At 36.0% G+C, this 25,479-nt stretch overlaps 1 protein-coding gene across 1 annotated transcript in view; it reads right to left on the reverse strand.

Annotated features, from left to right (window-relative positions):
• Positions 1-25,479, reverse strand: part of SPOCK3 (SPARC (osteonectin), cwcv and kazal like domains proteoglycan 3) — a 162,921-nt gene that overhangs the window by 44,404 nt on the left and 93,038 nt on the right. The window contains exons 5-6 of the mRNA XM_059844493.1: positions 20,393-20,519; positions 2,292-2,406 (exon numbers count right to left, since the gene is read on the reverse strand). Coding sequence (XP_059700476.1) covers positions 2,292-2,406; positions 20,393-20,519 — 242 coding nt within the window. The remainder of the gene's footprint in view (positions 1-2,291; positions 2,407-20,392; positions 20,520-25,479) is intronic.

Raw genomic sequence — 25,479 nt, forward strand, 5'->3', positions numbered from 1 at the left:
GTTTCAGGAAGCCCTAACTTAAGTTATCCCTGAAAAAGGAACACTAACCTTACTTTGCCTGTTTGGCTTCATCAAATTTTTATGCAACTGACATATGTGTACACAGCTTAGAATCATGGAACCATAGCAACACTTAGTTTGGAAAATGTCTCCAAGATCATCAAGTCCAACTGCAACAACAATTTACAGAGCTCCATTTAAAGACAAGAATTGTATTCTTGTAACTGGTGTTAGAAAAACTTCTGTTGTAAGAAACTTTTTATTCTGTCACAATAGAAGCCGAAATTTCACCAACGATGCTCAGCTCACTTTCATGTTTCTCAATTTTCCTGGCTTTTGGCCTTGTAAAGAAAATATATTAACAAACTTCTTAGAATTTGGAGAAGCCCTGTGTTTTGCTTGCTCTGACAATCTGTCAGGACAGGATTAGTGTTAATTCCTATACCCATGAGACCTTTTTTCCTTTTCTCTTACATAACTAGGCACAAGTAATCTCAACTCCCTGGCAACTTAAATCATCAAGAAGAGTTCATTTTTAATTAAAAAAAAAAAACAAACCAGTTTTTGAAGCAAAAAAAAAAATTCTCTACATTTTTTTTCAGTGTTTTAGCACAGGAATATGAAAAATTAAATATGCATGAAAGAATACACACAAAAGATAACTGCATCAGGTGAAACAGCTTCCAGCAGAGAGAATGCTGATCTTATTTTGGTAAAAACTAAGGGCAATGATAGCATAGTAAAAGAGTAACACTGGAGAATGGTAGGCCTACTACTCACAGGGATGTTTTTCACCTCATTATCTTAATTTCACTTCATGCCCACTGTTAAGCAAATATTCCCATATCTATCCTGGAGATACAGAAATTATTGCTAGAGGATGCTGCAAGCACATTAAGGTTACACTCACTGTATCTCTTATCAAAGGGGCCACAGTAGCCACACGATGCTGGGTCTTCCAATACTTTTCATTTTGTTTAACAATGAGAGAAGATGACATATTTATCTATTTATTTTCAAAGCATTTAATAAAATTGTAAATTAATGCTTTAAAAAAATGTCATGACTATCATTTTGCAGAGGGGTTCCAGCACGAGGAGCATTTAATTACATATATTCAATTAATATTTAATTACACAATCAATTATTTTGCCAAGGATGAAAAAAGGGACCTAAAGAAGTGTTTCAGAGCAGTTTTTTAATTTACTTGTATGCCTGCACACAGTATAATCTTTACAGTGGTCATCTTCATTCATTGTTAAAAGAACATTAAGTTGTTTTTTAAACTAGAAAAAAAAAATTATAGTTTTGGCAATAGCTACAGCTTATAATGGAAAGTAAGACAAACCTGCACAATAAATCTGGAATAATGCTTCAAATAATGAAATATCAGTGTTAATGCAAGAATGCAATATTTGTTTCTTGTATTATTATAGGTTACTACAGGAAAAAAACTATCATCCTTAAAAACTAACTCTTCTGTATTTTCAATGTATTTTACTCATCAAAAGTGTTACTATACAGACAGAACAAAAAGATGCATCTAACAGAGACCAGTCCAAAGAAATTTTGAAAATGCAGACCTCCAGTCCTGCTTTTCTTGACAGATTCGGGTCCATGGTGGCCTAAAACCTCATGCCCAGTCTCTATTCAGAAGCACCAAAGACGGTATCATGTTTTAACAACCACCTGGGAGCCACTGAAATACAAACATGCTCAGCCACCATTTTTCCTCTCCGGTTTGTTCCAGCTGCACCTAAACTGCCTCCTAAGAGGCACTGCAAAGCAGCTTCATTTTCCAGCAGCATAATCTCATTCGTGGTCCAAAAGAAAAGCTGATTTACTCCTACCAAGCACTTTTCAAACGAACTCGCTTCCATAATACAGCCATTACTAACAGTTCTGCAGCTCAACTGCTTGCTCCTAGGAGCAGCAACAAGGACTTCTAAGTTTCCTTCCTTTCTAACACACTCTGTTTTCTTGAATATTCAATGAAAACACTGAGGAACAAGGAATTATTTCTTCTCTTAAATACACCTATAAGCATCTCATGGAGTATTAAACAGCAAATGAAAAAAAGGACAGCAGTAACTCATACCTCATTTGAAAAATACCATGGTATTTTACTATAGGTGCAATTTCAAAATCCTTGGCAAAGAAACAACCTTGAAGAAAATACATCTGGTTTTATTCAAGAATAATGAGTGTTTCTGATAACTGTAATATTCCGTGTGCAAAATCTTCCTTCCTTCTGGAGTATTAAAAATATTACACAAATTACCATCACTCACCTCTCCTGTCATTTCTGCCTGCATTTGTGGATTTGTCAGAAGGGCAAGGGCAACGTCCTTCACATTTCACTGAAATTTGTTTTCCTGAGACACAGGCTTGATAGTCTAATTTGCACTGTAGGGAGACAGAATGACTATCATTAACATAAACATATCTTATTAAAAAAATATATACTTCTAAGAAATTTGAAGCAATCCCTCATGAAATGCTTAAATCTTTGCATACAGGTGTAAAGAAAAGTCTTCTGCAGTACATGCTACTTTTGTAACAAAAATTAGATTCAAGAAAGGCACAAAGTTTTTGGTTCCTAGCCTGGCTACAGTTTCAAGGCTCAATTAAAGCATGAAGGCACTTGCAGTGTGAGACTGATTTGAATATCCATGTTAAATGGAAGCAGACTGCATTGGTTTTATCTGTATTCAATGAGCAAATAAACACAGACACAATTATTATTCATTATGGATAGGAAGCAATGAACAGTCAATTTTCATAGAATTTATCACTGAATTTCTATCTTGAAGAAGACAGTGTCGTGGTAAAACGCGTTAATGAATAAAACAAAAAGCTGTGCCTAACGTAATTCTGCATAGTGACTATCTTTTCTGATACAGAAACAGATTCATTTGTGAGGTTTTGATCTGTGTACTTACATTCCAACCCAGAAACCACAGAAAAGCTAACTATATCTGAGAAACAAAATTGTTCTTTCAAGCATGTAAAAAAAAAAAAATAATGTAGTTAAAAAAAACATGCTGAGAAAATAGTGCCATGGTAAACACTGTCACTCTTACTTTTTCTTCCAATAAAACAGTTCTCTGCATAGAGATCTTTCTCTGGGATGTTTTGTCAATGTATTATCAGGAAAAACATAAACAAGAAACAAAGAGGGGGGGAAGCATCTACAAAGAGCTTTTTTCCAAAGCAAAAGAAGAAAGATTGTTATGGAGAACACTTCATCCTTGAACAAAAGATGCCAGATGTCTCATTAAATAGGTAAAGGACACAGAAGCATATGAGTCAGAAAAGCAGTTCAAGTAACAAATAAAAATATGAAGTGTTTTCTGTGCATCACAACACTTCAGAACATCTCACCAGAATTTGTCTCTTTTATTCCCTGACTCATATTTTGTTGGGGTACATAACTTCACTGTAATGCAGTTCCATTAATTGATTCTCAGATTTCCACAGAATGCTAAAGTCAAAGTTTCTCTCTCTCCCAAAAATATGTAAGGGGTGGGAGCACTGTAGCTATGAAAGAATCAAGGAGGCTCTTGAAAGACTGCTAGTTTCCACTAGTATGTAGATATAAGCACTGTGAATTTACAGAACTTTATCAACTTTTTAAGCAGACTTCTGCTCTTGTCACACTCTCATGCAATTCTACAGCTTGCATAACCTGAAGTGCATCACTGTATCAAGAGTACATTTTTACACCAATGCCAGTACTAAAAAGAAATAATTACCTCAAGTTTTCTGTACTTCAATAAAGTCATTATTGTACTTCAGTTCTGAATGGGTCACTTTTTGCCAAAAATGTATGGTTAAAGGAAAATGACACTAACAGAACCTTTTAAATTCCCCCCAAAAACCCCAACATAACTGTTCCAATTGAGAGCTATATAGCACTAGTATCTCACAAAGGACTGAAAATGGAAGCAAAGCAAACACCTTCCCATGCTGATTTTGAAACAACTGAATACTTTTTCTATCTCAATTGTCCTGGCTTGCATTACTATGATTCCTACCAGCCCTCTCTCCAGAAAGTACATAACCCAATCCATATTTTAATGCTCCAACCAGTATGTGGAGTCTGTGGAATGGATTATCACTCATATTTAATACTCATGTCTGTTAAAAAAGAGATGTCTTTCTATTTTAAGATCTTAGAGTTTTTATTATTCAAACTTAGTAGTTTAAGGATTTAAACCCACAGATAGTGGTGCTTTAGGCTTTTGATTACTCCCCTTGGTGAGACTGCCACTTAATATTTGACATATAAACCCATTCCAGGTCTGATTTACTAAGAAACAGAGTATGACAAGTGAAGAAAAAAGAAAAGTATGAAAAAAGGAAAGTAATACTTTTATTTAATTTCTGAAGATTTCTTCAATCCTTTCTTGAGAGAATATTTATTATTTATTATAATCTTGAGAGATTTTTTTTTTACAGACTCCAATGCTAACTTTGATTCACTTGAACGTTGCTGAAGAGACTAGTAAATACTACATAGATGCTTCAGCTAGCATCATGAGTTGCAAGTTTAGTCTTTATTTTTTTTCTTTGAAGTTGTCTACTCAGTCCTATTTGCAAATAACACCATCATTTTAAACGCTAAAAATTTAATGCTCAACACCTGGCACAGGCAGAAATACATGAGATACTGAGTACATGAGATACTGAGTACATGAGATACTGAGTACATGAGATACTGAGTACATGAGATACTGAGTGCAAGGTCAGCACACAACACTTCCAAATCAGTACTCCCATTCACAGGTATGATAAAATTTTACCGTCACTGAACTCCTTTTAAGGATAGGCAGACAGCAGAGATATTTTCATTGTTTTCAGAAACAAAGCAACACCATGGTGCTTGCACAAGCTGAAAATGAATCAAGGCAGCTCTAACCATTTCCTATTAGCAGCTAATGACACCAGGAACAGATCTCTGGTTCAAACCTCTTGACATCATTCCCCAAATTAGCAGTGCACTAGGATACTGTAAAGACAGCACAGTTAAATAAAGGTGGGTCAAACTTCCTTCAATGTTACTCTTAAACTGGTAGAAGAGCAAGCAACACACCTGAAAAACTCCAGAGCATAAGAGATCACTGACATGCAGGCTATGAGGACACAATGAGAAATAGTGGTCAAAAAGGAGAGGTGGTGTAAGGGGATTCATGCCAGGGTAGTGCCCAACTTGATTTCCTAACCACATCTCTCTCCATGGCTTTTCAATGGTCTTGGGAATCTGGAAAACTAACAGGAACCTGGCAAATACTGACCCAGTCCCACTTCTGTGCCTGGTAAACTTGTGGAGAAGATTATTCTGGGAGTTACAGGAAGACATGTGAAGGACACTGCAATCGTTGGTTACAGCCAGGACAGCTTAATGAGGATGAAGTCCAACGTGACAATTTCCTTTTATGACAAAGTTACCCCCCCAGCTGACCAAGGGAAGCCAGTTGATATCTTTTTGGATTTCAGTAATGCTTTCAATACTGCCTCTCACAGTGTCCTTGTGGACAACATGTCCAGCAGACAGCAGGACAAACCCACCATGCAATGGGTGAGCACCTGGCTCATGGGCTGGACACAAAGCACTGTGGGGTAAATGGGATAACATTAGGGGAGCATCAGGCTGGTAACCAGCCACAACTGGGGTTCTACACTGCTCCACTGCAGGGCCAGGGCTCCTCAAGCCCCTCATAAACAACTTGGATTCAAGACTCAAAAGTACATGAAGTAAGTTTGCCAGTGATATTCAGCTGGGAGGTGTTGACTCCCTCCAAGGCAGAGAGGTCCTGCAGAGAGACCTGGACAAATAAGAGGGCTGGGCAATCACCAACTGTATGAAAATCAACAAGGTAAGTACCAGATCCTGCCCCTAGAATGGGGCAACCCTGGATGAATACAGTTGAACTGGGGAATGAAATGCTGAAAAGCAGTGCCATGGAAAAGAAACTGGGGGTCCTGACTGGTGGCAAGTCAAATTTGAGTCATTGTGCCCTGGCAGCCACGCAGGCCAACCATGCTCTGGCAGGCATCAGGCACAGCATGGCCAGGCAAGGGAGGGGATTGCCCTGCTCTGCTCTGGGGCAGCCTCACTCGAGTGCTGGGGGCAGTTTTGGGTGCCACAACATTAAAAAGATATTAAGCCATTAGAGAGCCTCCAAAGGAGAGCCACAAGGATGTGAAGGGCCTTGAGGAGAAGCTGTATGAGGAGTGGCTGAGGTCACTTGGTCTGTTCAGCCTGGAGGAGAGCAGACTGAGGGAAGACCTCACTGCAGCCTGCAGCTCCCCACGAGGGAAAAAGGATGGGCAGGAACTGTTCTCTCCTCTGCGGTGACAAGTGACAGGAATCAAGGGAATGGTCTAACGCTGGGGTAGGGGAGGTTCAGCTTGTATATTAGGACAAGGTTCTTCACCCAGAGAGCTGCTGGGCACTGGAGCAGGCTCCCCAGAGAAGTGGTCACAGCAACAAGCCTGGCAGAGTGCAAGGCTCTCAGGCACGTGTGATTCTTGGGGCTGTCTTGTGCAGGCCAGGAGTTGGACACAAGGATTCTTGTGGGTCCCTTCCAACTCAGGTTATTCTATGATTCTAGAGGTTTGGAAGATGAGCTAAAGGATATCCTATTAACCATGGAAGAGCTTTAGAAGATAGAAATATACAAAAAATAATCATAATACTAAAATAGGCTAAACTATAATATGATTCAATACAGAAAACTCCTATGTTCTACTGTTACATAGACAAAATATTCAAGATATAAACAACAAGCTGGAGCAACTGGCTAGACATCCATTCTAAAGGAAAAATAGGAGTCTAGTGATCATTAAGAACAATTGAATGGTGTTTAAAAACATTATACTAGGATATATAATTGTTAGTGCAACCTACAAAATAATTTCACATAGCTTGGAAGCACTGTAAAGTTTGTGACAAGGTTTCAAACAAGACAGGAATTAAATGAAAAAGGAGTAACAGGAATAATGAGAAACCTAGAAAATAGTCACCAAAAAGAGGCTGAAGGACTGGGTCTTAAGAAAAGACGACTCACAAAACAGCTGTCAAATAGGCAAAAGACATCTGAAAGGTACATGAAAAGAATACCACCATGAAAGTTACAAGAAATAATTGTCTTGAACTGCTGCGGAGAGGTAATAAATTAGATACTAGGCAGACTTTTTAAAAAGAGTAGTGACATCTTAAAACAAATCATTGGAGAAGCTTTTTGAATCTTAACAATTGTCTTTAAAACCAGGCTTAGATAAATCCATCAGGAATTCCACCTGTGTAGCTTATCTTGCTTTGAGAACACGGGGGGGATCAGATCACATCGAGCTTATTCAGTTGGGAAGCACAGTACAGACCTGCTCCAGGAATGAACCAGTGTCAAAAGATTATTGCCTGCATAAATCTTGTTCATTTGGAGAAGTGTTTGAAAGATGTGCAATGAATGAACTAGAGAGATGGTACAAAAGGAAAAAAAAGTAGGGCTTATACTGGTCTATTGATCCTAGATAATTTCAGCAAAATTCTGTTTGGTACTGAGTGTATTTTTGCTCTCCTGAGCTCTTGAAAACCTGATATATGATTTGGGAACATGGTAAGTATTTTTAGATCAACTAAAACAAAAATTAGTTGAATATATAAATGCTTTGCAATGTGAAATATTAACAAAAAAATCCTTAAACTGGATATCCACATCTCACATAAAATTTATTTACTTTCATCTGCAGAACCATCATCTATCTGTAAAAAGACATATCACACAGAGGGACAGTGTGTGAGACAGCTGTAAATTAGTTGCTATTTGCAGACTTCTCAAAATGTACAGGGAATAAAGACATATTAAAATAGATCAGAAATTTAGTTTAACTGTCTGCCAGCCATGTAATAAAAGACGTAAGTGTGTACTGACAACAATTTCCTGATAAGATAAAAGGGAGGAATGTCCATTCTGTGTGTTAAGTGAGTGAAGAGCCCTCTGGAAGAAAGCAACAGAATTAGAACTGCATTATAAGTCTACCCAAAAAGAAAGATAAAGTCCTTGTGCAGCATTGACTCCGGCATTTCCAATAATTTTATCAATCTGCTTTTCCTCACAGACTTAATTCTCGCATTCCTTTTTGAGAATGCTTCAACCTCAGTGAAAGATAACATTTTTCCACAACAGTACTGTCTTGCCAGGAATTTCTAGTGGCTTTTAAACAAAACTAACTCAAACTAAGTGATGAGGACACCCGTGACTTCTCTGGCAAGTGAAGAACAGAAGACCATGAACAGAAGCCTTGAGGTACTATCTGCAGACACTCCCCTCCAATCCCTCTTTTCCATCTGTACACATCCTGGGCAGCTGGAAGCAGGTCTGGTACACCCCTACAGCACCAAAGTCAGCAGAAATTAGATGTCAGGATATTCATCTAGATGTCCAGTGAATACTGTGTCCATTACGTGCTTCAAGCCCTTCACACTGAAAGACTGAAGTCTGGCCAGACACAAACACACCCTTCTCTAAACTGGAGTGTATCTGCAATATTGGACAAAGTGTGAATTCAGTGTTAAGAGCCTTTCAGATATTTTCATCTGCTGAGGTGCTGATACTTACAGAAATACTTTATAAAAAATCATCATATTTAATAATGAGCATTTAGCAAATTACTTTTAATATTTATGCACTGTAGAGTGTCTCATCTTTGGAAGGTGATCCCCTTTAAGTGTACCTTATCTCAACAACAGCTCTGTAGAAGTCCCTGATGTTTTTGTACATTCAAAAATCAAACAGGACATGATGTCCAATTCTAAGAAAAAATACACACATAATTAAATTCAGATTCCCCCTGATAATTATCAATTCATATGCTATAAATACAGTTGCTGGGTTTATTTGGAATATCCTTTCAAGTCTTTATGTTCCCACCAAAACATGCTCACAGCTCCTTCTTTCCTTTATGTTTTCTGGATGATCAACAATTCATGGTCAGATGAATGATGCATCCTGTATGATGCAATCAAGGGGATCTCTGAGAAAAGAGGTCTTTGCTAGAGTACCTCAAAGATATATTTTCCCCAGTATCACTGTATGTTTCACAGGTAGAAATCTTTCCCACAGAGCCCCACAGTCATGCATCATTACAGATGTTTTCCCTCTCTTGTTAGAAGCTGGTATCTCTGACAGCTGAACAGAAAATCTCTGATTACTCAGTACTATGTGCCTTCAACTTATCTCCATGCTGTTTTCTTAATCACCTTCCCCATTTTCAAACTTTATTCCTATTTCACAAAGCTTGCATGCATTCCCCAGCACAAAATTTGCCTCTGTATTCGGTGCAAAAGGGTATATGAAATTATGCCCTCAGATTTTAATCCAAGTCAAATATGTAAAGAAAGTATCTTTTTTCAACTGTACCTTTTTTCAACTCAGTTGGTGTTTCCTGTCACCCTGCACAGGGGCAAGGTGGGTAGGGTGAGTGTTGATCAGGTATGTTCCAGGTCCAGTTCAACACAGACCATTAGCTGATACAGAACATGGGAGAGAGGTAAAGGACTGCTTCATGCAATCACTTTAGGCTGGCTTAAAATGAAAGTGAAAATCTGGCCAAAGGTAATGATGTGGTAAACCTAATTTGGAAAATTTTACGTAATTTGGATTTTCTTTACAAAAAGCAGCCAAGAAGGTATAGAATTTCAAGCCAAATGCAGCTAGGCATAATGCCAAGAGACCACATTTTCAACAAATTCAAGCTTAAGAAAGGGAAAATTAATGTGCAAGTCTATCCATGAAGCATCACCCAGATCTACAAATGCCTTTTTGTCTCATCAGTAACCTGCTAAGCATGTGTATTTCTCACATAAAAACAGGAGTTTGGATAAAAAGCTTTTCAGCAAACAAGTACTGCTATTTAAAATGAAAACAACTGTTGAATATATCAATCATAAAGACATCCAACTAGCATTTTGACCAGAAAAAAACAGGAAATGTGTCTATTGAACCAACACTCTGAGCAAAGAAAATATTTTTTGGTTAAAAGACGACTGATGACACATTTTTTCATGAAGCTATGAATTAGAGAATACTATTTTCATGACAAAATGAAAACCTGTATGCACAGTTTTCTTCCCATCCACCTTAACTCTTGTCTGTTTCCTAAAATGCTCTGCAGTGTAATAGTATAAAATTTAAAGCTTGAAATCATTGAAATCAGGTCAACTAGACAGTCAATCTTTTTCAGACACCCTGGAACACATATTAAATCACAGAAATATGCCAATAGATGCCTACTGGGATTATTTAAATTAGCACCTACTTATCTTTGCTTTCCTACTTAGAGGCTGTTAGAGACATATGATGCTTAGGAGCTTCTGCAAATCCTTCAAAGAACTTATCTGCTTTTAAAATCAGCTCTCTGAATTTTTAGACACCTACTCAGTTTGGAAAATATATACTTCACTATCCTATTCTATACATATTGCAAACAGGCTAACTAATATTTTATACCATCAAGTAAGAACACAAAGCTTAACTAATGGTAAATCCATACCTGAAATACATGATTTCTATTAAATTAGGAATAATTAATAATAATACTTCTACTATTTGTGTAAAAAAATGTAATATATTTACTCAACTCCAAATTAGTATTTCAATATTCCTTGAATATAATAAATTGTGTAAAATTTAAAAAATACTGGTTTTTAAAAACTTATTCACCAAAGGAGTAAAAATATATAACCATGTTATATATTATATCATGCCTTGACTTATTAAAAAAAATAAACATTGATGCAGTCTGAAAATTTAATAAAAGCTTCTTGTAAGCATGCCTAATGCAAAAGTATATCTTTCTGGTATATTCAAGCATACACTCAAATTCTGGCTCTTATTCAGAGGTCTTTCCTGTATAGTCCAAACCTCAGCACTTCATCAGGTTCCTTGTTTCAAACTTCTCCATCAAATTTATCCCACCCAAGCTAGAGATGCACAGAATGTGACTCAACACTGTGTGTATGCAAAATCTTTGGTGCACCCCATTGCTGGCATTCAGTGTTTTGCAATTTGGAGAAATTTTCTTGAGAGACAGAAAAATTGCTCAGATAAAACTAACTTTACATTTTCAAGTTCCCACTACAAATTTGAAAATTAAAATTCAAAGAAGACGTTCACCCATTTTTAAAGGTGAACGAAATAATTTCATTCTCCTACCCAACCACCTTAAAAGTAGCTGACTACATTGCTTTGAAAACCAGCTAGTAAAGCTCTTCACTGATTTTCATCTGGCATGCAAATTTCTGAATAATGGCAATAGTAAAACAGCAGTAATGGCAAAGCTGTAAAACCTTATAACAAGACACAAAGGGGTTCTAAAAGAGTGGAATTTTTTGTTTAAACAATTTGCTTATTCCTTATTAGTATGCATTATCACTGTATTTTTAATGTAATATGACTTCCTAAGCCATGCTGGCTGATTGCATTGCTAATTAAACAAGTTCAATTCTTCCAATTATATCTAAGTTGAAATATTTATAAAGTTGTATCTGAGCTAAAATAGCATCTAAAGGGCATGTTCATTAATTTCAATTACACGAAAAATAATAAAAGTATTAAAAGCAACATGCACAGACCTAGACAGTCCATACTGGGCTATCCCATCAAAGTTTCAAAGAGTTTTAAATAATTCTTTGTCAACTGTGGGGAAGAAAGAAGGAAAAAAGGAAAAAAAAAAAAAGACAAAGAAATAAAAAGGAAAAAGAAGTTCTATATAGTTGGTTACAAGTAGGTGAAACACCTAGGCACTCTCAGTTTTCTTACCAGCATATTGCCTGTACAGCTCTCTGCTTTTTTGCTCACCTACAATGTATGCTAATATTCAACTGAACACCAAGAGTTAGATTTAATTTATTAAACAGCCCAAAAATACAAGGCTCCATGTGCTATCAGTGACAAAAATATCTGTGAAACTCCACATTCATACTAGTTTTCACTCTGTCAGGGAAGAAACACTGTGTTGTACAAGTGGGAATTAACATTCCAAAGCAGGACTGTTTTTCGCTAGATCACATATCTCTTCCTGAATTTAAAGAGATATATCTTGTGTAGAGACACACAGAGCTGTGCCTAAATCTTTCCCCTCTGTGCTGTTAGTACTTGATTTCTAAAAGATGCAAAAATTTTCATTGTTCTGTGGCAAACACATATGGATTAAAACACAAAGCCAAGTTTTCATATGTTGTGTTTTGAATGAAGAGCCAGAGTGACAAATTTTGCTACATCAGTGGTTATTTTTCTTTTCCAGTAAGTTCATGGTGGCCTAAGATGTTACTTTTTTTTGCTGTTGTTGACACATTGCTATGATGCAGAGGACTTACCTCTGATACTCAGTCATATGTCTGAATTTTTTTTCAATAAAATATCCATGTAGCAATTGGCTCACATTTATAATATTTCATTGTGAGTTTGCAGGAATTACAAATTATAAAAAAAATAAACCCAAAACGTGAGACTTGGAAGAAGATTCTTTAAGGTTACAGATATTTTTCCTCATTGAAATCTGACAAAAAATAAAATTGAAGTTTCTCTTTTTCTCCAGGCCAACATGACTAGTTTATAGCACTATAGCATTGCTGGTCTAAATCTCTCTTATGGTGTCTGAAACCTAAATTTCAGAGTATTTCAGCTTTTTTCTAAATGCAAATGTGACCTGCATGAACATTGTGTAAGAATATATTTTTAGAAGCTAAATGCTTTTTTTCCATTTCATTAATAAATTTAATTATATATTTAAAATATTTTAATTTGAATAATTGCATTTCTCCTATCAATTTTCACTTTATTTGCAGCTTTTACTGGGCCAAGATCTGAGCCAGTTCTCATTAGCAATTTTCACTTTATTTGCAGCTTTCACTGGAGCAAGATGTGAGCCAGTTCTCATTTGCCATTTGCTTGTTTCCATCTCAACTTCTTTAACCCCATTCTTATCATAGATTGTTAATATAAACTCTCAAAATCTGTTTCCAGGTCGATATTCTTTCACTTCATGTCACCTCTAACCATTCTCTCCCCCTATTAAAAGCTTCTTTTCAATTTTTAGAAATAAATGCCTAAACAGCAGCCTCCAAAGATCATAAAAATACTCTAAACCCACCTATCTCTTGAATTATTACCATCCTTATTTTCTACTCCACTGAAACCATATGCTTTAATGGATTCCACTTGGTAAATCTGAGGCAGTTGTGTCTCTTGATCTCCTTGCTGTAACTGACACAGCTCATCTCAAACTTCCACACTATTTTCTCAGTGCCTTGATGCTTCAAGCAACTACAAAACATAAGAACATTATTAATTGCCTCAACAGCTCAGACCCTTCTCTCTGTTGGTTTCTTTGCAGAATTGGTTTCTGCTCCACGAGGCTAACTATGCAAGCTCCTATGTTCAGCTCCTATGCATTTCTGCCTGCATATGATGTGGACACATTTTTCTGGAAAAGAATTGCTGAGCCAAAATGATTCAGGTTATTTTAGTTGTGATTCCCATTACGACATTCTCAACGCTATTTCCAAAAGATTAACTTCTGATGGTTGAACCTCCCAGAGAAAAGATTGTTCTCCACATAAGTATGTATGTCTCTAATGCAATCCAAAGTTTAAGAAATCTGAATCTTGAACTATAACCTCCACTTTCAGAAGTGTGACTTCTCTTGTTTTACTGGCTGTCCCATTTGACAGTTAACACACAAAATGACATTCAGAATTTTGTTTCTGTGGCATGAGAGTTCTTTGATAAACACTGATACTTTCACTTACCTTTTGTCCTATTCTTTTATTGATTTTTCCTTATAGCCTAGATGCTTTCTATTCTAGAAAGAGACATAAAACTGTTTTAAAAAACACATGCAGAGTCACAGTATGACTCCACGTCTGAGGGCTGGGAAGGACCTTGGAGATCATCTAGTTCAGACTCTCCTGCCATGGGCCAATAAATCTACTTTTTTTCCCAAAGCCCCTTCCAAGCTGGCCTTGAATACTTCCAGGGATGGGGCATCCACAAGATCTCTGGGAAAGCTGTGCTAGCGACTGATCATCTATACAGTAAAGAATTTCTTCCTGTTATATAACCTAAATCTACTCATGGTCTGTTTAAAACCATTCTCCCTTATCCCATCACTACATGCACTTGCAGGAAGTCTCTCTCCAGCTGTCTTGCAGGGCCCCTTGCTTGGCTCCTCTATCACTTGGAGAATGAATGTCTCAAGAACACATTCCAGGGACCCCCTGCAATGCTTATGCCCTGCTGTGCTGTCCCTCCAGCAGGGCAGCTGAAGTCCCCCATGAGGACCAGGGCTTGTGAAAGTGATTCTGCTCTGCTCCTATCTGTCTATTGAAGCTCTCATTCACTTGTTTTTCCCAGTGGGATGGCCCGTAGCAGTCCCCAGCTTTAATGTCACCTGTCCCTGCCTCCCTTTAGTCCTGACCCTTAAGCTCTTGGTCAGCATCTCATCCATTCCAAGGTGGACCTCCATTTAAAGGAATTTTATAGATGAAGTCTTTGGAAAATATATTCCAATCCATAAAGTTGCAATGTTTTTTTTGTTTGTTTTTATTGAAGTATTGAAGTTTAGGTATCCCTTAATGCAAATTCAATATACTAAACAAACATGCTATTCTGGAAATAAAAAAGGGAATCAAATTCAATTCCTGCTCATATAAATACATCATCCTAGTCTGAGAAATACTGAATTGCTCAGAATTTCAAAATATTAAAGTTTCTATAAAGCACTTTGATATCTAAGCTATTGTCTTCCTTCTCTACTGCTTTAGCAGCTATTTATTTTCAATGCAGTAGATAAAGAGGAGATAAGTTATGTATAATTTGATATAACTTGGAATTTTTAGTACAACACCTTATTTGAAAACCTGGATTATATAATGTTAGGCACCCTTATGATATTTCTTTGCCTTTTTTACTTAATACCACATCCTATCAATATAAAGGTTCCAGATAAAATTTCAGGCCTTACTGGCAAAACCCATCCATGTCTGATTTTCCAGCTGCAGCCAATCTTCCTTCTTTTTTATTTTTTTCCTTTTTCAAGCATTTAAACAATAAACAACCAGTTTCAACTATTTCTGCAAAGACCCAAAGTATACTCCAGGATCAATCAAGCATGACACATTTGATTTTTACCACTACCTATTCATCAGTCTCATTCAAGAAAAGTTTGTTACAGGGTTTTCATTGTTTGTAGGTTCCATAAGGAGAGAGAATGGGGCAGAAGAATGACTGGACATGGTTTGTAAGCATTTTTTTGGGGTTTGGTTTTTCCCCCCCACCCCATTTACCAGCACCATTTTTTTATTTGCCAGTGGACCTCAGCCACAAGTTCATTGTAACAGTAAAACCCAGATTTGGTCTGTAGAAGTTTTTAAATTTTTCCACTAACAAAGGAGTGATTTTGGCTGGGTGTTGTCTGGGCAAGAGACACAACTCTTGATTTTGAGATGCCCCTGTTGACAAAATCTACTTTTACTCACGAAACACATCAGTGCTGGTAGAACACCTGGAAGAAGCTGCTTCTTGCAGCTGCAAAAGTAAAAGAACCTGTATGCTGTCAAACAATTTAATTCAGAGAGATTACATTATTTTATTGCTAAAGGTGGCAGGCAACGATTTAAAACCTTCATATTTTTGGCTGCATTTCAACTGACAGTTAAGACTACAGCAGATTGCTTAGTAACAAGGCAGATAAAAATGGAAAGGCATAGTGGATTAGCCCAATTTAAGAAGAAAGACTGACATACATTGAATAAGGCTTGTGAAAAATACTTTTTTTTACTAATACAAAAAAATCTATTTTGTAATAGTAATTCTGTTTCTAGCAATCTCTCCTGAAGCAGAAAAGAACTGTCAGCAGCTCAGGCATGTAACCTGAAAGCTCACAATACACTAATTAATACATTTAAATCAATTTAAGTTATATAAAATCACAATCCTTAAAATAATAACAAAGATTTAAAATGCCAATACCTATTTTTTATGTTTCTTCCCAACAAGCTGTAACACACTGCTAAAAGATACAGATTATTAAGTTAAAATTTTAAAAATACCTGAAAAGTATAAAGGTAGCAATGAATTTAAAAAGAAAAATGCAAAATATGGGATGCCCTGAGAATAGAAATCTATTTCAGATTTATGCAAAATGATAAACAAAAATTGAATGGAGTATTAAACTCACTCCTTCCCACAATGCAATTTTATCCCCAACTCTTTTGAACCTCTTCATGGAAAGGAATTGTAATTTGACTGAAGAAAGTATTTGAATATTAAAAAGATCTAAATCCACATACCTGTCTATCTGTGGAGTCTTTCAAGATTTTTATCCTCTTTTCTGACTACTTTTCTGTACAGTTTGCATCTTAGTCTGGGAAGGTAGTTTAGACCCATTACTTTTGAAAAACATAATTATTATTGCCATTTACACATAACAAGGTTGTCATCAGTAACATGAAGCTTTCATAGGTAGGAGAAAATATATTTCATTAAAAATTCACTATCAATGTGAAGCCATCTTAAGCAAATTGTTGCTAACAACAGAACTGCCAAAGTGATTCTGGCATAAAACCATGGGGCAATGGGCATAATTTAAAGATTAAGTTATTTCTGCTGTGTTTTCAAAATACTGCAAGCACTGTTCATTTATCTTATTTAAGGTTGGATTTTGCTGAAGTGGGACTAATTTTCATTCAACTTACGAGAGAAAACTTCAGCCTATTATACCAAACACCAGAACTGAAATCAAAATATGCAAAATCCACTCAAAAGAAGATTCATCTGCATGACTGTATTTTTTTTTTTCCCTCTTGGCCATTTTTCTGAAAATTCAGCAACAATACAGTGCAATATGGGAGAATTGCTCCAACAGGAGCACCCAAGCCTGAGCATCACCATCTCAGCCCAGGTACACCAGCTTTACAGAGTGTGCTGCACAGCAGTGAGTTGTCTCCCTGGGTGAAAGAATGGCAGCAGCTGAGTTGCTGCCTCAAAACAATCCATCTGAGCTGCATTCCTGTCCTTTTATTTCCCTATTAATCCCAGGAAAGATGAAGCTACAAACAGGCTGTGTTTTTCATGGAGAATGTCAAGTACTTAGGGGTACTAAAGCCTCATGAGACAGCATTGCTTGAGAATTCCTAATGTAAAAATGCACACTGCACTTTCAAGTGCCAAAGTTTAGAGAAATGTAGAAGGCAAAAACCCACCACCTGTAGAACACATGCAGTACTATTTAAAGGCCATTAAGTAAAAATTGCACCACCACTGTGCCAAGGCAATGGCAGGATCTCTTTAGACTGAATTTCTTCCAGCACAATGATTCATGTTCACTTTGATTACTCAAAATATCAGCATGTAATATTTTTGTTTCAACACTGTTGTATGGCTAGTAACAATATCTTACATCCACCACTTTTCTTTTACACTGACTTCATGAGACTGGCTGTGAGCTGAGAAAACAGTAAACCTAACCTGGACTGCAAAAATTAAAGGGAAACAAATATCCTTACCCGGCTCTGGAAAAGCTCAACTTAGGAGATACCTTTTCTTTCTAGATAATCCACATATCATCTTTTTTTGGCTTGCTTGCTTTCCAAAGCAAAATACGCATATGAAATAGCTGTAACACAACATAACTTAATTCAAGTATTTCATGGACTTATCCTAAAAAGCAAGGATATACCCCCAAAAGAGCATCCATCTGACAAATGCCAACTGTCTGGCTGTGTTCTACAATACTATTACTATTTAATGACTTATTTTCTGAAATGGACTACACAATTTTCCAGAAACATTGATGAATGCTTTCTAAATACAAGAAAAGTGCTGGATAAACTCCTACTGGAGCTTAAAGACATAATGAAACAAACTTTGCCTGGAGTACAGGAACACAAATCTTTGTCTTTAGTCAATTTTTAAAAACATTGCTCTTGAAATAACCTGGCAAGGACCTCTGTTTTGATGCAACAGGTAGCACAGAATACAAAAGCCTCATTTCACTGACAATAAATAAAAATAAATATTTACAGACTAATATAGATATTCTGTAGCAATGAAAGTTTTTAGCATTTTTCTTCTGTAAGCTGAGATTTGAAATCTACCATTACAAGGCAGTGGAAGAAAAAAGTAGCACCCAAAAAATCTCTGGTGGTATGTTACTTCTGCACTGTTTGCATGCAAGGGATATTGAGGTTGGATAACAGGTACTGCTGCACTGACAATGCCCTGGAATGGGAGCACAGTGTGCCTGTTTAATCCACTCATTCCTCATCGTTCCCTTTGAACAGCTGCACCTTTAACACATGAACTGATTTAAAAATATCTGCATCTCATCAATATTTATAGACTTTTGTACATCTACTCCAGACCAGCCCATGAGAGGCCAGAAAGGTCACTTCTACCTAGAGAGCTATTTAGAGCACAGCATTCCATATGGTAAAATAGGAAATAAGCAATGAGGTTAAAGTGGGGGGGGTCTTTGTATTACATTAGAAAGAACTTAGGGAGAGATTGCAATAAATGAAGTATAAGTGTTCAAAAAATAAAAAAGTTGCTCATCCAGTATTAACTATATTAACTTATCTACCACATCTATTTAAATTGCAAAATTGTAGAGACTACTATCTGTATTATATCTGTGCAGCCTGGAGTTGAGACTTAAAGACTGCCTGAACCTTTGAATGGAAGGCAAAGTCAATACTAAATGACAGCATCACCTAATGTCTAGTAAGATGCCAGCACACTTTTAGCTCATAAAAAAACATAGGCAAGAGATTACAGTTAATGAAAATCAGAATACTTCTCAAATTCCTAAATTAAAGTCATAGTGTCAATGAAAGGAAGCATTTCTTAGCTGTGCCAAAGAGTCCAGAATCCATTTATAGGGCCTCAGATAAGTTGGTGTAAGCACTAGAAAAATTTTAAGTGCTTTCTGTAAAGGAAAATTAGGATTCTAGGCCAAATCCCTATAATTAAATATTCAAGTTAGTAGGAAAAACATTTTCTAATATAACATTTAGGATAAAAACCTAAGTACTGTCAGGGTTTAGGAAGCACTAGTTAATTCTGATGGTTTTAGTTTATCAAGAATAAAATATCCTTGGAGAAGATACTTGGTGTTCAATCCAACACCCAGTCCCTCCTGGAAACTAATTCTTTTTTCTAAACTTTACATGTGACTACACATGTGTAAACTTCAGATGTGACTAATTTGTGATTACATAAAAAACAAACAAAAATTATGGAAGCTCTAAAAATCTTTAGATACTAGGAAATATTCTTAAAGTATTTTGCTTAAAATGCAAGATGGAATTTTTTCTTTGTAAGTAACAAACACAGAGCTTTTACATCTCCATCAATTTAATCTACTATTATACTTCTCTTGAAGCACTGGATATTATCTGCTAATGAAACAATTTGTTAGTGTAAGGACACAGTGTCAGCAAGACAGAATACAGTAGCTGCTTTCACACTACTGAACTACCTGCTGTTTCTGAGAAAAATGGGTTTATCAAGAGCCCACACTTTTTTCTATTAAACAAGACTCAGTTGTAAATATTGGCTGAGCATTCTTCTGCTCAAAGTTTTAATGACTGATGCTAAATAAATTTATTTATTTTCAGCATTATGAAGTCCCTCCATCTCACAATTTCACCTCTGCACTGTAATAATGCAGTCCCAGGATTTCTGGACTTCAGCAGCAGCAGCACAAAATATTTCATCCAAACAAGACTGGGTAAACTGATGGTAACATTTCAAAATATTATTTTATCTCTAAATATATATGAAAGAAAAGACAGGAGACTAGAAAAGAAAGATTTGATTATGATCTTAAAACTCATAATACACTGTTGCAAGGAAAGATATTCAACAATCCCTTGCATTACTACTTTTTTTTTCTGGGTATGTTACATCTATGTCTAAGTGCCTAGAATTTGAAGCACACCTTCAACGCTCAACTGGAAAAATCTGACTTACCAGGCACCTATTCTACCCCCAGCTGGGGACACCCAACACTTTTTGGTCACTCACAACGTGGCCATGGTGTTTTGCCACACAGCAGAGCACTCAATGGGCTCTGTTACATCGTGGAGCACTCCTACACTCTGCTGCTCCAGGTATTAGTGCTTTATGCTGCTTAGGGTTTGATACCATTTTGCTTTTACATCATGCAAAATACTGGAATTCTTGTAGTTGCATTCTGTAACACATACTTTAGCCAAAACAAATAAATACCAAATAAATGGTTTGTGTTACATTATTTTATTTTCCAAGAGCTGGAATTGACTGGAACAATGAAAGATTCATTTAGTTCTTTATTCAATTCTTACCTGAGAAGAATATGTGTGACCATCTGATCCACAAACAGGATTGGTATAAACTACTGGACACTGCTTGCAGTTTGATGAAATGGGACCACCCCTCCACTGTTTATGGCCTAAACCAGCCTCTTTCATACTGTAAGTAAACAAAAAGTATGTAATTCTGATAAGCAGTATTGAAAATAGAACATATTCAGGGTATTTTAATGAGCCTTTACAAACAGTAAGCCATACATAATTTGAACCATAAAGTTTTCTTCTGCATAAAGGGCTGCCAATGTCTTTGCCATAAACTTCTTCATTGTATTTACTTTACTCACTGCAGCAATACCTGATGCCTGTGTATTACTTCACTTTCTAAGACATATGAGTAGAAAAAGATGATTAAGATGATGCTTTGGGGACTGTTACATTTATTGATCAGTGAAATGCGCTGGAACTGCGTGACACTTGCACTTTTTGTTATTAAAAACAGTATGAATAGAACTATTGTATGAATACTGGTATTTTAGGAGGCAACATTTAGATTTTAGAGAACGATATCATAAATACTTCTCAAGAAACAGGGAGGGGGTCCTACTGTTTGCCCCACTTTGAACACTTTCACTGTGTATAATTTGCAAAATTCAGTCAACACTCAATATATAATCCAAAGGGAAAAAAACAAGTTAAGCCACTGGAGCAAAGAATCAATCTACACAATCATATATGTGTATCCTCATATAAACATACACAGAAACTAGATGGATTATTTTAACTTAGGAAGAGGCTATGCTGGGTCAGAATGAAAATCTAAAATAAGTTATGATGCTTCTTCACAATACTTTTTTAACTTTCAGTTTGTGGTATACAGCCATCTTTAGACAGGCATGCTTTTTCTCTGTAGCTTTCAATTAATTCTTATCCATTAATTTTTCCAATTTTTTTTGACTATGAAAGCATTTAGCAGCCACTGTATCATGAAACAGCTCCTTTATGACCTAAAAATATATGAAGTTATTTCTTATAAATTAAAAAAAAAAACAAAAAAAAAAAACAGCAGTGCATGATTTTTATACTGGTTTGGTTTTTTTTCCCTTGGGATCTTAATGAGGAACCTGAAACTGATTACACTTAGAATACAGCAATGACTTATTAGGACACACACAAATATTCAAAACATAAAATCTCAAATCAAACATTCTTTCATGGGGCAGAACTCTCAGAGAACTCTTTCAACTCTTTCACCTACAGATAATCAAGAACTATTTTGCTAGTAAGGAATCATTGTTTGAGAAGAACTTGAGTGGAGTAATAAAAAGGAACATGAGAAAATAAACTCCTCCTCCTCTGGTTTTATAATGAGCAGAGTAAAAGGCTAAAAGCACACCTAACAGTAAACTGGTGATGACAAAAACAAAAACCCCATTTCCAAGCCATGCCAATGTTTATGTGAATAATTTTATCTGTAAATGTGGTCTTTTAGACCAAAAAAAAAAAAAAAAAAAGGAAAAAAAAAAAAGAAAAAAAATTGCAGGAATCACAGGTGTTTGCATTCAGGTTATGCAATGAAAATTTGAACTGCACAGATTTTTAGAGTGTAAACAGGAAGCTGAGTTGCTGTACACAGAGGGTGTCAGTTACTATTGAAAAAGCCAGAAAGAGCTTCATTTCTATGTAGCATAATGAATAATAAAATATCAATACAGGAAGTTTTTATGTCCACCAGGAAGCACTAAAAAGGAAACAATTCTAATGTACCACCTTAATTAACAAGTAACAGTCCTTTCTGATGAGTTGCACAATTTGAAGACAAAGCAAAATTCATCTTGTTTCTATTATAGCAAAAAAAAAAGACAAACTGTGTCTTTGATTATGTACAATATATAGTAATAATTAGACTATTGCTGCTTCCTTCACTTGACTGAGAGCTTTCCAATCATCCACATGAGTTCCAGCACCATTAGATTATACAGATGGCTGCATCTTTCTCTAACTTCTTGTTACTTTTATAGCTCACAATTATCCAAAAGTGCCCCAGTAGCCTGAGGCTACTGACAGGACCAGCATCCCAACTATTAACCTGATGCAATTTCTGTATACCAGAGATACAGTAGCTTTAAAATACAAATAAATTGTAGAAGCTGTACAAATAAATTGCAGAAGTTCCAGACATCAACAGGGAGAAGCTCATTGACATCAGCAAAAAACAGACTGGAAGCAGAATTTGTGCAACACACAAGGGGACTTGGCGTAGATGCCTAAAATAAATCAAAGAAAGGACTAGAGGTGCTTAGTGTTTCTGTATATATATTGCATGCTTGTGCATGCTCTTGATGAAGACAAGAAAAGACAGAAAGGAAAAAAAAAGCCCTTCTTCTAGATGAAGAGAAGTAGTCACCTAAAGGAAAGGAAGAGAGGTGTCTCAGAAAGGATTGCAAGGACGATGGAAACTAGAACAAGCTCAGAAGGCAGAAATTGCAGATCTGTGATGAGCAGAGAGGTGTGAAGTAAACAGAAAATATTTGATATAGTCAGATAAATTACCTTCCTCAACTAACATCTCCTTTGTTAGGCTTTTAAATGCAAACTGTCCCAGGGCACTCATTTAAGCCGAAGAAGGTCAAATTTCCTCTTTTACACAGAACTCTGAACTTCAGCAGATCACTGTTACCAAAATTGCTTCTATATAACTAATAATACTTTTGCAAACAACAGATAAATCTGTATTTTTCAAAAATTGTAACGAAAGGCACAATGATAAAGGAATTATTAAAAAATGATACTTTGAAGGTATCAATCCAGAGACCAGGTTATGGGAATGATTTGTATGGATATCTATTTAAAGCTTTAGTACAATGATGCTGAAAGTGGACTGTATTACCAAAGCTGCTGAACAGCTGGTTTTGACTATCAGTCACTGACAGGCAAATTGAAAAGTCAATTAAAAATATTTTTAATGCTAGTTATGGTAGATATGTGCATTTCATAAAATACCTGAATAATGTATTTTACTTATGTACTCAAACTTTTCCTTTCATCATTATTTAATTACATCAGATTTGTTTCTGTTGACTATTCCTTTTAACCAGGTGCTGGGATTTATGTTTTTTGCAGCTAGGCAATGATCACACATATAAAGTATTGACATGGAAATAACTGAGGAACTACTGTGACGATAAAAATTATCTAGAGATATGATCATTGATGTATGTCAACAATATCCTGAAATAGGTACAAAACTGTAACACTATAATTAGTTATTAACTCTGTGAGCTATGTAAATCAAGCAATATATATTTACATTTTAAAATGTTAATACATGGAAAAAAATAGCAAACAAGGCAGTTATTTCACTTTAATAAATCGCTTGTTTCTTCCTTATATTTATCATAATTCTACGTGCAAGAAGATGACCCAGATTACTCTAACTTGCAGCTAATAAAATTTTGTCATTTAATTTTGCAATTCTACTGCAATCACTATAAATGTTCTTGCACTTGTTAGTCTGTTGTCACATTAAATATATGATGCCATGAGAAAGTCAACCTCTTCCACCAAAAAATTTCCTGAAAAGGCTTTGGTACCTGTCTCATAACAAAATAACTATTACTGAATGCAAGCTCCACCTTATCTGATACTGTTGACACCTAAAGGGTAAAATTAAATATATGGGCCTAATTTACCAGCAATGCTTCTGATTGCATTAATTTGCATACACCAAACTGTGCATGCCTGCCTAGAAACATAATTAGCCAATCTGCCCAATTAGTCTAGCCTATGTACCTGTTTGCATACATAAACTTACCTTCCTGTATACACAGTGATTGTGCCTGCAAATACTTTGAGAATACTTAATGTAACCTGTTTAAAATTTAGCTTTGAGCAACTCTTTGGCAACATGACTTATTTAATAATATCTATATAACGCATGAGTGCCAAATTCAATTCAAAAATCCTATTTTATAGTGAGATTTGATAATCTTCAAACACATTTTTTCCAAAACTGGTTGAAAAATCCTGAGTTACTAAAAACTAATTTTTGAAAGAACTCTTACAATTCTCCTCTAATAACTACATTTGCATCTTTAGGAGATTTTAGAGTTATCCCAATTTAGAGAGTGTGCCTGATTATGTTTTGCCATGGCCTTTGGGGGACACAATCAGGCTGCGTAAGATTAACATAATCAGAAAAACCACTTGTATCATAAAATCTAAATTGCATTCTTTAGAGCTGCCTGAATTTCCTTTAAAGCTGCCTTTTCATGTTGAAGCCTCTTGCAAGAAAACCACAGTTGTCAATGTACTACTAAGATGTTTCTTTCAAATGTCAAAAACCTCTCAATTCATTACTGCCAGTCTTTTTGAATATATTATTTTCACTTGTTTCTTTACTTTGCACTACTCCTAACAAATATAAGAAAAATCTGCCTGAATAAACCAACAACAACTGAATTAAACAGAGATAAACAGAACAAAAATTAGTAAGATTAATGTGGAAATCCAAATACAACATATTTTAGCAATTTTAGCAATTTACAAAACTAACATTATTGGTAAGACATTTGTATTGTTTGAGAACCAATCTTAGTGTAAACTGAATGAGTTAGCAAATGTACTATTTTCATAAGACAAAAATACAAAGACTGCACCCCAAGACAGAAATCATAGGATCATAGAATGTTTTAGGTTTGAAGGAACAAACCTTAAAGATAATTTGATTCCAATCCCCCTGCTATGGCCAGGGACACCTTACCCTACAGCAGGTTGCTCAGAGCCCCATCCAGCCTGGCCTTGAACATTGCCAGAGACTGGATATCCACAGCTGCTCTGGACAACCTGTTCCAGTGCCTCATTACCCTCACAGTGAAGAATTCTTTGCTAGTAAATAATCTAAACCTACCATTTTTCAGTCCCATCACTAAATGCCCTTGTACAAAGTCCCTCTCCAGACCCCTTGCAGGTACTACGAGGTCTCCCCAGAGCCTTCTCCTCTCTGGGCTGAACAATCCCCATCTCTCTCAGCTTGTCTCTACTGGAGGGTGCTCCAGCCCCCTGAGTATCTATGCAGCCCTCCTCTGAACCTGCTCCAGCCCATCCACATCCCTCTTATGTTG

The sequence above is a fragment of the Haemorhous mexicanus genome, chromosome 4 (genome assembly GCF_027477595.1).
Source record: "Haemorhous mexicanus isolate bHaeMex1 chromosome 4, bHaeMex1.pri, whole genome shotgun sequence".
Classification (NCBI taxonomy): domain Eukaryota; kingdom Metazoa; phylum Chordata; class Aves; order Passeriformes; family Fringillidae; genus Haemorhous; species Haemorhous mexicanus.